Here is a 14,210-nt window from a genome sequence, read left to right as displayed (position 1 = left end):
ACTGGTATATCTCTAGTACTCTCACCACTCCTCCCCCTTAACCCATCTTCCTCTACTTTCATCACTGCCGCAGCATGACAACTTCTGCACTACTCTAACCCTGGAAACCTCAACCTGCCTCTACCGCACGGGGCATTTCTGATCCCCAGCCCAATGGGCACCACTACAATTAACACATACCACTACTTTCCCCAATGCTACACATTCCTTTGTCTCATGCCCTTCGGCTCATTTTTCCACACCTTGGACCCTCCCTCCTACACACTGCTGCCACATGCCCATAAACTTGACACCTGTAACATTGTAACGTATTAGGCACATACGCTTGCACAGGATAACTAACTTCACCTTTTCGAGCAAAGACTCATCTTCAAAACTCAAAAGAACAGACAATGACTCTGTTTCCCCACTCTTGCCAGCCTGTCTGCGTCGCATCAAATGACGAGCATCACATACACCGGAAATCTTTCCCCTCAGCTGGTCAACTTTTACATTTACTGCTACCCCAGGAATCACTCCTTTCATTGGTGCCCTTTTCTTGAGAGTTAAACAATTCACTTTTCTTGCTCTCATTTGTTTTATTCCCGAGCGCATTTCCCCTCTGACCAACAGAAACACAAACAATTATCACTAGACCACTTCTGGTTACCCTCACCGATTCCACATTACCCAACTCTTTTTTTCAACCACTGTTAAACCACACATGGATCTGCCAAAAGGAAAGAGTCCACTTTTTCCATAAACTTCACTCCTGTCCCAAACTCCTCTTTTTCCTGATCCTTTGTGCATACTTCGGTCTCTGATAACTTCACCACACCTACAACCTCCGATACTTCACCCTCATTCACTTCAATTTCTCCTCCAGTCTTCAGCTCCCTCTGCTTACACTTTCTACCATTCTTTAACAAACAATCTCCCTTTTCCCCACCATTTTTATCCGACTCAAGCTCACCCTCCTCTCCCTCTCTTTTTCCCTCCATTCCTCCGCCGTATTCCAAGTATACGTTTCCTTATGATAATACTGCACTACTCCTGACAACCATGTTGTTCTTGCTTTCTCTAGGGACTCCATTTCCACTGAAAGAGTTCGCTTCGATCCGTTTACAGCTCTGACTTAAGGTGTACTTTTTACAGGACAAGTTGAATGCCTCGTCTGGCACGTAGAGGAAACAGCTCCTGGCCCAGTTTTTCAACAATTTAATTGGTTGACTAAAACGCAATTCAAGCAAAAACCGAGTCAGGGAGGCGGGAAACAGCACTATTACTCCAATGGGAGCATTGTAAACAAACATGAACGCCGTCCCCCAACTCTGCCCGAGTGGTTAAAAACGTTGTCCATCAACACGAAGGACGTTCGTTGGTCTAAATAACTCAAATTGGGCGTGACTGTATTTGTTGTTGTTTCTGGGTCAAGAAGTAGCTAGCTAGTTAGAACAGTCGGCTATTTAAGAATATATTTCGTTTAAATAATTTAATACAAAAGTACTGTTCGCCGTACTCATTATATGATAGCGTTGGTTACGTGAAGAGTCGGTGGGAAAGATCGGTGTGGAATTTTCACTTATATTTGTTTTTATTACGTTTTTCCAAAGAAGGTGAGTGTCTTGACTGTTTAATATTCCTTGTCTTCGCTTTGACATCGTGCAGCATATTCCTCAATCTCGCAAAACATATCTAATTGGCTTCGAAAGATTTGTTGGCAGGTATTGGCTCTCTTTTGGATTCCATTGTGAATACGTTTTTCATCCAGCGATAAGGATTCGTCATAACATCCGCTTGCAACATAAACTAGCTATTGGAGGCAGCTGACGTTAACCTTCGCCTACTCAGCTGACCAAGCCCAAAACTGTAAATAATGACGTGGCTACCTTGCCATTGTCTGAAAAACCACAACAGTAGGCTACTGTAGTTGGCTGTGATAGAAACAGGGCTATGCAGAATTCAAACTGTAGCTATTATGATAATATATTTTTAGCTATCACACGATGTTTGTAAATAAACTGTGTAGCTAATTAATGTATCCACTAGAAAGCAAGCCAGTGTGTTCACGTAATGTAGACTAAATAGTACAATTTCATATCTAATCTCAATATTTAGTTTACCAACAAGAGCAAATATAAGACTATATATGGATATCACATTTATAAAGTTGAAAGAAAATAGAGAAACGTTATAAACATTGTAGGCCCGTCTACATACAATACATTATTTAAATGATTGAGTTGTCAAGACCTAATAAAATAGCCTATCTAACTCTCCCTGACGAGTTTGTTTTTGTGTACCTGATCCATTATGTCATCATGGTCATGTGTACCTTCATATCAAGACAGGGTGGTGTTTACAGCTGATAAGTGGCTCCAGTCTTCACACATACAGTCAGAGCTGGCTAGGCTATATTTTACTTTTAAATTGACTATACACATTAGAATAGGTGTTGTTTTAAGAACATCAATTAACATATTTTATATGGCATTATTATATGCACAACTGCAAATAACAACAATATACAGATACAGTGGTGTTGCAATGATAACGGTGCATGCATGTGATGTATTATCAAATGTTAACCACTGTTGACCCGTCCCTGTGTGTCTCTGTAGATGGACAGTCAGTACCAGCGCTCTGTACCACTGGAGGTGAGGAGGGCAGAGGGTGAGAGGGTGCGAGCCAAGCATCCTGACAAGATACCGGTGAGTGTGAACAGAATAAATGCCAGTAGTGTTGAATAGCTTCCTCTCCTTAACTCCTTTCTCTTATGACCATTGGCCACTGATCTGAAAGGACATCACACTCATGTGATTGTGAATGAATTTTCAGGGCCTAAAAACCCTGTCCATCCTTTTTATCAGCTGATAAGTGATCCTGGCATAGGATGAAGGGAAAGGAAGCTAGTAAGGTATTATTAAGGTCAGATGCCAAGTTTCTTGGCTCCAGTTGAATGGGACATGATGGTGCAGTGTGTAATTACTGACCAAGTACTGTGTTCCCTCCTAAACCAGATCATTGTGGAGAGGGCTGCCAGGTCAAGAGCTCCTGACCTGGACAAGAAGAAGTACCTCGTACCCTCTGACCTCACAGGTGAAACTGACGAGATGTCTGTCTTTCTCACAATTATTAACTCTTTCCCAACTCATGACCTTGTTCTCACCCTCTTCCCTTCCCTCTCTTCCTTCTCTCCACCTTCCCTATTTTCTCCACTATAGCGCCACTCTTCCTCTTCTTTTGAAATTAAAGTCTATATAATGTGTTAGTTTTGTTCTGTAAGTCTCTGCCTGAGCATCTCTCTATTTTTCTCTCTCAGTGGGTCAACTGTGCTTCCTGATCCGACAGCGTGTGTCTATGAGACCTGAGGAGGCTCTCTTCTTTTTCGTCAACAACTCCCTTCCCCCATCCAGTTCTCCTCTCTCCGCTGTCTATGAGGTAAACACACATGCACACTGACACAACCTTGTATCCTACCCCCATGACCCCCTAACGCCAGATCCAGATGCCAGGCATTCCCTCACTATCAGTGACACAACTCCATTACATTGATATTGTGTTGCGTGAGTTTTGCCTATTTTATAAACAATTACAATATCATGTTTTATTCAGTGTACATACTTCAGTTATTATCAACAGTTCTGCTTTTGCCATTTAAATCCTTATTTCCCTCCCTGTCCCTGTCCTCCCCGGTCTCTCACAGGAGCACCATGAAGAGGACCTGTTCCTATACATGACCTACAGTAACGAGAGTGTCTACGGTGCCTGAGACGGGACAAAAAAGAGGAAAGAGAGAGAAAGACAGGAGATGAAGAGAGGAGATGGGAGAGAGCTCTTTGTAATATTTCACCACTATTATTCTTAACTATTTAGGAGATGGCTGTGGGGAGGAGAGAGGGTGGGGAGGACAGTGGGTAAGGTTTTTATACATTTTGTCAGTATTTTTGGGGTGATTATATTCTGTGGCAGTATACTCTAAACCATGGTAAGCCATTCTGAATTTGAAAAATAACGGGGTAGTTGGTAATAGGGGGAGTGAAAAAGAGATTTCAGTAAAAGAAGAGTGTTAAGTGGAAAGCTCTTGATTTCCATATTTTTTTCTCAGCCAGTCATCTGTATTTAATGCAAATTGTATTTTTTTGTAAATTAATATCATGAGTTTTTGTGGAAAATAAAATAAAAAATGCATGGTTTGCTAGTTCTGCAGTTTGTCATTTAAAAAAAAAAAACGTTTTATTCAAGCAAGTTTGTGTGCGCATGTGTGTTTTCACATCACAATATCACTTCACAAACTGTCCCCATCCCATCTCAAGTTGTGAATGTAAGACATTTGTCTTTTACAGAAGTTCTAAGATGTTTCATTTGGATATACTGTGCAATTCATTTTGTCTCATTTCCCAGAAATATCCCAATTCACATAAATTGCTGAGACTCAGTAATGGCGAATGGGAATGACAAATCATCTTTTATAAAAATAAAAAGAGTGAATGAGCCAAATATAAATCAGTGAGGAAGTGTAACTTGTAAATGACAGGAGGGATCACTTTGCACATGGTTTATTTTGTATTCAAGTGACACTAGCTACAGAGACTAAGGAGATAATTTAAATAGACATATTTGGTTTGTGTGTGGGAGACTTGCTACACAAGTAACTTTCTGGAGTTTTTGCTGAACAGGCTTATAGGCTTTCCAGGGAAATAGAAAGTTCGAGACCCAGACAAAAAACGAGAGAATCATGGAGATACAAGAAACCCCCGAGAGGAGGAAAAAGTTGTGGAAGTGGATGAGAGGCAGATAATTCTGGAGACCTCAGGTAAAGAAAGAGAACATCTTCATCACCAAACTTCAGCTACTGGGGTAAATTTGCACCGCTTTCCTCGGAATACATCAGCATATTTTCATTTCTCTTACTGTAGGTTTAATCCTTTAAAAAAAAATGTCTTAGGCTATATGCAATTTTTTGTTGTGTTCTGAGATGATTAATTTGGTCCTAAGCTTCCACATATTTGTGTGTCTGCATGTCTGTCAGTCGAGGAAGCTGAATCTACAGTCTACTCCAAACTGAAGAGTTCATCTGAGGACATTTTTGCTGAAGCTTCTCCTGGCCAGCCCTGTGCCAAAGACAGACCAGGTACGTCAGATACAGGTGGCTACAGCACCGTTATTATATTATTCATCAAATTTGATCAATTAAATACATTTTATAAATCCCTTTTTTAGATAAGAAAATGTCACAAAGTGCTTTACAGATGCCTGGCCTAAACCCCAAATATTATTATAATTATAATATTATTACATGATTATTACATACGTCTGAACTAATCCTAAATAAATGGAGGTCTAAAATGTCCTATTAAAGTGAAATACATTATTTCTACTTTTAATACGCAAGAGAGGAAGAATAGAGGAACAAGAGGAATATAGAGAGACTGAAAGATTGTGTGTGAGTGAGAAAAATAGTTGTCAGTACTACAGTGAAAGTAGAGTTTTCCCATTTCCGAATTTTGATTATGACACATTTCCTTGGTCTAGCCTACTATTAATGCTGTGTGTGGAGTGCAGCTTGCAGTTTGCATGTTACAGGTGAGGTTGTTATAACAAAAACAGAACGTCAATGTTCCAAAATGTCTAGTTTTAGGGGAGAATATTATCTAGCTTGTAACATAATGAAAGCCATCTGGCAGGGAAGGGCCTGTTTGTCTGTCTCACAATCAAGGCTGAGACATGATAATAGCAGACCTCCAAGCAGAAGCCCAATCTATTGTTGAGAAACACAGCCTGGCTGAATGGACATCTCTCCAAGGACTAGATATCTCTCCAAGGACTAGATATCTCTCCAAGGACTAGATATCTCTCCAGACAGTTGTTCAGAACTCTGTCTCTTATCACACACACAGCAGAGATAGAGAGTAGAAGCAGCAGCAAACGGATTTTGGGACAGACTGAGTATTGTGTTACAGGAATTAATTATAAATCTAAAAGGGGCACGTTGCTATAGAGACGGAGAGGGAGGTTTTTTAAAACCACAGTGCATTTAGCCTTCACAGTACTTTACAGTCGCAGTCGGTGGGTCAGGAACAGCAGCAATGTATATCAAGTTTTGCCGTATTGTAGGAAGTGGAGGGAATGTCAAATTACCAGATGAGGCAAACGCAAAGTTTTCGGTTGAAGTGAAGAAGCAGCAAGGGAAAGGTAAGCAGGATTTCAATTGTTGCTCGTAGTGATTGCTTTTAAAATGTCTGATTGTGCGATATGCCACATAACAAAGCCAGGGCCATCCTAGAACGATACATATAACGAACTACAGTATAACATCAAACAATTCAAATCGTTGTAATTCAAGTGAACAGGGGCGTTCACACTACAACGATAACTACAAAAGCAGTGGATAACGAGATATATCTATATTGTTTGCGGTCACTTTCTGAGCGATTTTCCCCTGTCCCTCTGACGATAAAACAACAACAAACAATTCAAAATGCGTTATTGGTTCTAGCTGCGTGAGGCTGCTCATAGAGGAGGGAACAGTAAATCTGCCTTAAGAAAATAATTAACTTTTTACTTCGTACATTTTCGTGACACCCAAAAGTACTCGTTACATTTTGACAGGAAAATGGTCCAGGTCAAGCACTTATCAAGAGAACATCCCGGGTCATCCCTACTGCTTCTGATCTGGCGGACTACCTAAACACAAATGCTTCATTTGTAAATTCATGTTGGAGTGTGCCTCTGGCTATCCGTAAATAAAAAATGTAATACAAATTGTGCCGTCTGGTTTGATTAATTTAAGGAATTAGACATTATTAATACTTTTAATTCGATACTTAAGTACGTTTATAACCAAATACTATTCGACTTTTACTCAGGTAGTATTTTACTGGATTAACTTTCACTTTTAATTGAGTCATTTTCTGTTAAGGTATCTTTACTTTTATACTCAAGTATGATATTTCAGTACTTTTTTCACCACTGCTGATATAGGACGACTTGGGAGAATGATGATCCATGACAAACAGCCCATATCATTATTATAAGGCCATATTTTCCGATGGTACAGTACCAGTCAAAAGTTTGGACACACCTTCTCATTCAAGGGTTTTTCTTTATGTTTTACTATTTTCTACATTGTAGAATAATAGTGAAGACATCAACTATGAAATAACACATGGAATCATGTAGTAACCAAAAAAGGTTTCAAAAAAGCAAAATATATTTGATATTTGAGATTCTTCAAAGTAGCCATCCTTTGCCTTGATGACAGCTTTGCACACTCTTGGCATTCTCTCAGCCATCTTCATGAGGAATGCTTTTCCAACAGTTTTGAAGGAGTTCCCACATATGCTGAGCACTTTCTGGCTGGAGGTGTGTTGGGTCACTATTCTAAAATATGGAAAATAGTACAAATAAAGAAAAACCCTTGAATGAGTAGGTGTGTCCAAACTTTTGACAGGAACTGTATATGTTAATGCCAATACATCCGGATAAATAAACACTCTGACTGGCCTGCTAATGTGCCTTTTGGGAACCTTGTAAACTGTTGAGAAAAGACCCATTACTGATCGAAATGGCCCAGGCTAGATTATTATTATTTCAAAATGGAACTGGCATTCAAAACGAAAGGCTTATTAGCGGTTATTGAAGTTATATATACATTTTTATACACAGTGTACAAAACATTAGGAACACCTGCTCTTTCCAAATCGGGCACTAGAATTACTTAAAACATATGTATGCTTACATTACTTATTTTATTGATTTCCCATCATTTATAAGTCAGAAGTCAAACATTTTATGTCAGAGGCAGATAGATACATTGCATGTGTTCAGAATGACAAAATCGAGCCCTTTACATGACCCTTCTCCCCGTGTCTATAGGAGAGACGCAAGCTGTTTAAAGACTATCATTAATGTAATAAAGAAGGTGAAATATTTTGGGTAGATGTTCCTAAAACAGATTATAACTATATATGGACATATTATAAAATATAAAAGGCTTATTCATTCACAAAAAAATAAATAAATCATATTATCATATTTGTATATGTTTTATTATACTTGTAGTGTGTACTAGATCATATGGGTTGAAAAGTGTTATTTTCTCAGACATAAATAAACAATTCCAGGTGAAAGCCAAAGGTCATAGCTATCTAGGGGGGGAACACTACTACATTAATAAAATATTGACCTCTTGCTAGATTGATGACTAAAACCACAGTGAAACAGTGCAAAACGGCTGTCAGCTTTGAAAGGTTTTTAAGCTTTGAGACAATTGAGGGGGATCCAACTCAATATTAGGAAGTTGTGCCTAATGCTTTGTACACTCAGTGTATAATGTTATTATAATGTTATTGTTATCGTTATAGTTATCGTCTTTGGTGTGGATGGCCCTTAAGACTATTCTTTCCTTGTCTAGACCTGCAGGTCCTGGGGAACGTTGGTCTGTACCGCGCAGTGTGTTTACTACTGTCTGTCATCTGTCTGGTTCTACTGCTCGTCATCATCATCCTCTGTGTCAAATGTGAGTATCATAGACATTCTATTCTAGAATAGTGATTTAGAAACAGGCAATACTCCTTTTAGGGGTGGCAGGTAGCCTAGTGGTTAGAGCGTTGGGCCAGTAACCAAAAAGTTGCTAGATCAATTCCCCGAGCTGACAAGGTAAAAATCTGTTGTTCTGCCCTTGAACAAGGCAGTTAACCCACTGTTCCTAGGCCGTCATTGTAAATAAGAATTTGTTCTTAACTGACTTGCCTGGTTAAATAAAATTGTTTTATTTTATTTTGATAGAATATCCAGCATGTTGGTTTAAACAGCCTTCTATGCAAGAAAGAACAAAACAAATGTGTAATATGATTCCATTCTATTATTCTTTCTTTCTTCATTATTCTCTAGTTCCATTCCAGCCTCAAGTCTGTCATGGTACTGAAAAAGGGATTGAGGCTAAAGAGAAGGGGAGTGTGACTGAAAAAGGGATTGAGGCTAAAGAGGAGAGGTTCCAGTCCACTGAGGTGTGCAGCCTGCAGACATGCCAAGCACAATACTTCCAACAACAGAGCCAGGGTGAGTCCAATGTAACCTGTTAAACTATATCGCTCTACATATTGTCAATGTATCGATCTAATGTTTTGAGATGTATTGTACCACTACAATGTTTTCTCGTTGACTTCATACCATGCTAATAATAATGCTAATAATAATTATTGAACCTACATATATTAACTGAACTACATGTTGTACTTGAAGAGCAATTTCCCTCCTTTCCTCCAGTCCCTGCCTGCCACATGTGTGATGAAGGCTGGCTGCACTTTGAGAGCTCCTGCTACTTCCTCTCCAGAGACAGAATGAACTGGGACGAGAGCAGGGACGAGTGTAAGAAGAGAGGGGCAGATCTGGCTGTCATAACAAACAAAACAGTGCAGGTGGTTCTACTACAATTGTTACTCCTCTCTACCTCTTGTTTCTCTTCTTTGTATAACAGTGACCATACAATCACTGTTGCGTTGCTATCATCATTGAATGACAACCATACATAACAGTTGGATTGACGAAGGTTACTAATAGTCCAATAAAAACTGTGCATTCTCCCAGACCTTTCTAACGAAGAAGGGGAACCTGATGTACTGGATCGGCCTGAGACAGAGAACCAGGAACTGGGTTTGGGTCAACAACACTGCACTGGGACAAAGGTGAGACAACCGATGATGATGTTTATTGGCCTTCAAGATGGCAAACAGACTTTGTTATCCAGAAATGAAAACAAGTGTAATATTTTAGTATGGACAGTACTGAGCTGTTGTTCCCTTTCCTCTCATTGGTAGTTACTGGTCAGGATCCAACAGACAAGGGGATTGTGGGTTACTGACAGGAAGGGATCCTCCTGAGAGAAGCTGGAGCTCCACATCATGTGACCAGTACAGCTTCTACATCTGCCAGAGGGGGCGCTAAAGGACAGACTTCACCATCTGCCAGCAGTCACCAACCCTGGTCCTGGAGAGCTATACGATGTACAGGCTTTTGTTCCAGCCCAGCAGTAAGACACATGATTTAGCTAGTCAATGAATCACCTTGATTAGCTGAATCATTTAAGTGTTGTACACCATGTAGGTCAGCAGGGTTGGTGGCCACTGCCATATTCCAACTAAGAAACCTGTCAATACGGATTCTCTTTTGACTTCTATCATTCAGTCCTATTCCATAGCCTTTTATCCCATGATTACACATCTCTATCAACAGCCTTTTAAACCTTGATTATACACTGTATGACCTAAGTCTATGTTATAATTCATTAGACATCCAGGTATAACCAATGATGGTAAATATAATCACATTACAGTTAGTTATGCCTTGTGAAGAACAATCAAGTTGGCCTGCCAGTTTCTGTTAGAGTTTGCACTAATGTAAAAGATTAACACTGTATATTGCACTCATTTGCTTGTTCTGCTGAGATGTTTTCTATATGTGTTCTCAATGCCTTTGAATGTGATAATGACCTACATGATTATGTGCATTAACCAATCATTATGTTTTAAGTACTGATTCACAATCCTGAAAGAAACAAACGTTTAATATCATTTGTCCCTGTAATAAAGAATCAGTTATTATACTGTCTCATCAAATCTTTCATAAAAAGTGTTCATGTGCTTTACTTGGAATGATAAAGTAACATATATGGTCCAAGAAAATTGAAAATGGATCTAGTCTACATTTCAACCCAGTCATACCCATGTACAAATATTTTGTTTTTGACATGTAAAACTGTATAAACACAGTACCTGTCAAAAGTTTGGACCCACCTACTCATCCAAGGGTTTTTCTTTATTCTTACTCTTTTCTACATTGTAGAATAGTAGAGAAGATGTCAAAACTATGAAATAACACATATGGAATCATGTAGTAACCTAAAAAAGTGTTAAAAAAATCTAAATAGATTTTATATTCTTCAAAGTAGCCACCCTTTGCCTTTATGGCAGCTTTGCACACTCTTGGCATTCTCTCAACCAGCTTCATAAGGAATGCTTTTCCAACTGTCTCGAATGAGTTCCCACATATGCTGAGCACTTGTTGGCTGCTTTTCTTTCAATCTGCGGTCCAACTCATCCCAAACCATCTCAATTGGGTTGAGGTCGGGTGATTGTGGAGCCGAGGTCATGTGATGCAGTACTCCATCACTTTCCTCCTTGGTCAAATAACTTACACAGCCTGGAGGTGTGTTGGGTCATCGTCCTGTTGAAAAACAAATGATAGTCCCACTAAGCGCAAACCAGATGGAATGGCATATCGCTGCAGAATGCTGTGGTAGCCATGCTGGTTAAGTGTGCCTTGAATTCAAAATAAATCACAGACAGTGTCACCAGCAAAGCACCATCACACCTTCTCCATGCTTCACGGTGGGAACCACACATGTGGAGATCATCTGTTCACCTACTCTGCGTCTCACAAAGACAAGGCGGTTGGAACCAATAATCTCAAATTTGGACTCATCAGACCAAGGACAGATATCCTCCTGTTTGTGTTTCTTGGCCCAAGCAAGTCTCTTCTTCTTATTGGTGTCCTTTCGAATTTCTTGGCAGCAATTCGACAATGAAGGCATGCAGTCTCCTCTGATCAGTTGATGTTGAGATGTGTCAGTTACTTGAACCCTGTGAAGCATTTATTTGGGCTGCAATTTCTGAGGCTGGTAACTCTAATGACCTTATCCTTCGCAGCAGTGGTAACTCTTGGTCTTCCTTTCTTGTGGCGGTCCTCATGAGAGGCAGTTTCATCATAGCGCTTGATTGCTTTTGTGATTGCACTTGAAGAAGCTTTCTAAGTTCTTGAAATTTTCCGGATTGACTAACCTTCATATCTTCAACTAATGATGGATTGTCATTTCTCTTTGCTTATTTGAGCTGTTCTTGCCATAATATGGACTTGGTCTTTTACCAAATAGGGCTATCTTCTGTATACCACCCCTACCTTAACACAACACAACTGATAGGCTCATACGCATTAAGAAGGAAAGAAATTCCAAATTCAAATTTTCAACAAGGCACACCTGTTAATTGAAATGCATTCCAGGTGACTATCTCATGAAGCTGGATGAGAAAATGACAAGAGTGTGCAATGCTGTCATCAAGGCTAAGGGTGAATACTTGAAAAATCTCAAATAAACAGATATTTTGATTTGAACACCTTTTTGGTTACTACATGATTCCATATGTGTTATTTCATATTTTTGATGTCTTCACTATCATTATACAATGTAGAAAATAGTAAAAATAAAGAAAAACCCTTGAATGAGTAGGTGTATCCAAACCTTTGAATGGTACTGTACATGCAGTGACGCCATGCACCCATTATTTTAGAAGGGACAAGAAGTACGTGAGGATGCAGGGGTGGGGGGTCAGCCCCTCTTCGGAAGTCGGAGAATGTAGGTTTTTTTTACACCTGAAACAGTGCTTTCCTGCAATCTAGAGCCATAGTTATTATGCCTCTTTACCTGTTCAATTGTCATTTTAATTAATGATGCACATTGATTCTTTAAAAACTTTTTATGCTTAAGGAGTTTAGTACAACTGCTACACTGGTACACTACATGACCTAAAATATGTGGACACCTGCTCGTCGAACATCTCATTCCAAAATCAGGGGCATTAATTTAAAGTTGGTCCCTCCTTTGCTGCTATAACAGCCTCCACTCTTCTGGGAAGGTTTTCCAGTAGAAGTTGGAACATTGCTGCAGGGACTTGCTTCCATTCAGCCACAAGAGCTTTAGTGAGGTTGTGCACTGATGTTGGGCGATTAGGTCTGGCTGTCAGCTTTCAAATTCATCCCAAAGGTGTTCGATGGGGTTGAGGTCAGGGCTCTGTGGAGGCCAGTCAAGTTCTTCTACACCATCTCGACAAACCATTTCTGTATGAACCTCGCTTTGTGCACAGGGGCATTGTCATGCGGAAACAGGAAAGGGTCTTCCCCAAACTGTTGCCACAAAGTTGGAAGCACAGAATCATCTAGAATGTCATTGTATGCTGTAGTGTTAAGATTTCCCTTCAGTGGAACTAAGGGCCCTAGCCCGAACCATGAAAAACAGCCCCAGACCATTATTCCTCCTCCACCAAACTTTACAGTTGGCACTATGCATTCGGGCAGGTAGCGTTCTCCTGGCATCCGCTAAACCCAGATTCGTCCGTCGGACTGCCAGATGGTGACGCATGATTCATCACTCCAGAGAACGCGTTTCTACTTCTCCAGAGTCAAATGGCAGCGAGCTTTACACCAGTCCAGCTGACGCTTGTTACTGTGCATGGTGATCTTAGGCTTGGGTGCGGCTGCTCGGCCATGGAAACCCATTTCATGAAGCTCCCGACGAACAGTTATCGTGATGATGTTGCTTCCAGAGGCAGTTTGGAACTCGGTATTGAGTGTTGCAACCGAGGAAAGACCATTTTTACACGCTACGTGCTTCAGCACTCAGCGGCCCTGTTCTGTGAGCTTGTGTGGCCTACCACTTCGCAGCTGAGCAATTGTTGCTTCTAGACTTTCCAACTTCACAATAAAACCACTTCCAATTGACCAGGGCAGCTCTAGCAGGGCAGACATTTGATGAACTGACTTGTTGGAAAAGGTGTAATCCTCTGACGGTGCCTTAGGCTTGGGTGCGGCTGCTCGGCCATGGAAACCCATTTCATGAAGCTCCCGACGAACAGTTATCGTGATGATGTTGCTTCCAGAGGCAGTTTGGAACTCGGCATTGAGTGTTGCAACCGAGGAAAGACCATTTTTACACGCTACGTGCTTCAGCACTCAGCGGCCCTGTTCTGTGAGCTTGTGTGGCCTACCACTTCGCAGCTGAGCAATTGTTGCTTCTAGACTTTCCCACTTCACAATAACACCACTTCCAATTGACCAGGGCAGCTCTAGCAGGGCAGACATTTGATGAACTGACTTGTTGGAAAAGGTGGCATCTTCTGACGGTGCCACATTGAATGTCACTGAGCTCTTCAGTACGGGCCATTCTACTGTCAATTTGTGTCTATGGAGATTGTATGGCTGTGTGCTCGATTTTATAAACCTGTCAGCAACGGGTGTGGCTGGAATAGTCTAATCCACTAATTTGAAGGCATGTCCATATACTTTTGGCCATGTGGTGTGTATGGTATCATAAGACAAGAATTAAAGCAATTTTTGTATTTTCTAAAGTCTAGCAACCTTGCCGGCTGGCATGTCAGCTAAGCTGGTTAGACAAGCAA

At 40.5% G+C, this 14,210-nt stretch overlaps 2 protein-coding genes across 2 annotated transcripts; both read left to right on the top strand.

Moving 5' to 3' along the window:
- Positions 1-1,324: 1,324 nt before the first annotated feature.
- Positions 1,325-4,180, top strand: LOC110509134 (gamma-aminobutyric acid receptor-associated protein-like 1). Its single transcript, XM_021590107.3, has 5 exons — positions 1,325-1,595; positions 2,601-2,690; positions 3,000-3,078; positions 3,302-3,420; positions 3,686-4,180. The coding sequence occupies exons 2-5, from the start codon at positions 2,601-2,603 to the stop codon at positions 3,749-3,751; spliced, it is 354 nt and encodes a 117-aa protein (XP_021445782.1). The 5' UTR covers positions 1,325-1,595; the 3' UTR covers positions 3,752-4,180.
- A 1,506-nt stretch (positions 4,181-5,686) lies between these two features.
- LOC110509113 (C-type lectin domain family 6 member A) lies at positions 5,687-10,583 on the top strand. Its single transcript, XM_021590085.3, has 6 exons — positions 5,687-6,174; positions 8,396-8,500; positions 8,875-9,042; positions 9,250-9,401; positions 9,571-9,668; positions 9,801-10,583. Exons 1-6 carry the CDS (start codon positions 6,069-6,071, stop codon positions 9,925-9,927), a joined length of 756 nt encoding a protein of 251 aa, XP_021445760.2. The 5' UTR covers positions 5,687-6,068; the 3' UTR covers positions 9,928-10,583.
- The last annotated feature ends 3,627 nt before the right edge of the window (positions 10,584-14,210 follow it).

The sequence above is a fragment of the Oncorhynchus mykiss genome, chromosome 3 (assembly GCF_057628025.1).
Source record: "Oncorhynchus mykiss isolate SJ-2025 chromosome 3, ASM5762802v1, whole genome shotgun sequence".
NCBI classification, from domain to species: Eukaryota; Metazoa; Chordata; class Actinopteri; order Salmoniformes; family Salmonidae; genus Oncorhynchus; species Oncorhynchus mykiss.
Note: the sequence above shows the minus strand (reverse complement) of the source record. Positions and strands in the feature narration are given on the sequence as shown.

Coding starts and splice junctions, on each gene's coding strand:
- LOC110509134 (XM_021590107.3), top strand. CDS start 2,601: ATGGACAGTCAGTACCAGCGCTCTGTACCACTGGAGGTGAGGAGGGCA. Junction 2,691..2,999: donor AGCATCCTGACAAGATACCG/GTGAGTGTGAAC, acceptor CTCCTAAACCAG/ATCATTGTGGAGAGGGCTGC. Junction 3,421..3,685: donor CTCTCTCCGCTGTCTATGAG/GTAAACACACAT, acceptor GGTCTCTCACAG/GAGCACCATGAAGAGGACCT.
- LOC110509113 (XM_021590085.3), top strand. CDS start 6,069: ATGTATATCAAGTTTTGCCGTATTGTAGGAAGTGGAGGGAATGTCAAA. Junction 8,501..8,874: donor CATCATCCTCTGTGTCAAAT/GTGAGTATCATA, acceptor ATTATTCTCTAG/TTCCATTCCAGCCTCAAGTC. Junction 9,043..9,249: donor CTTCCAACAACAGAGCCAGG/GTGAGTCCAATG, acceptor CCTTTCCTCCAG/TCCCTGCCTGCCACATGTGT.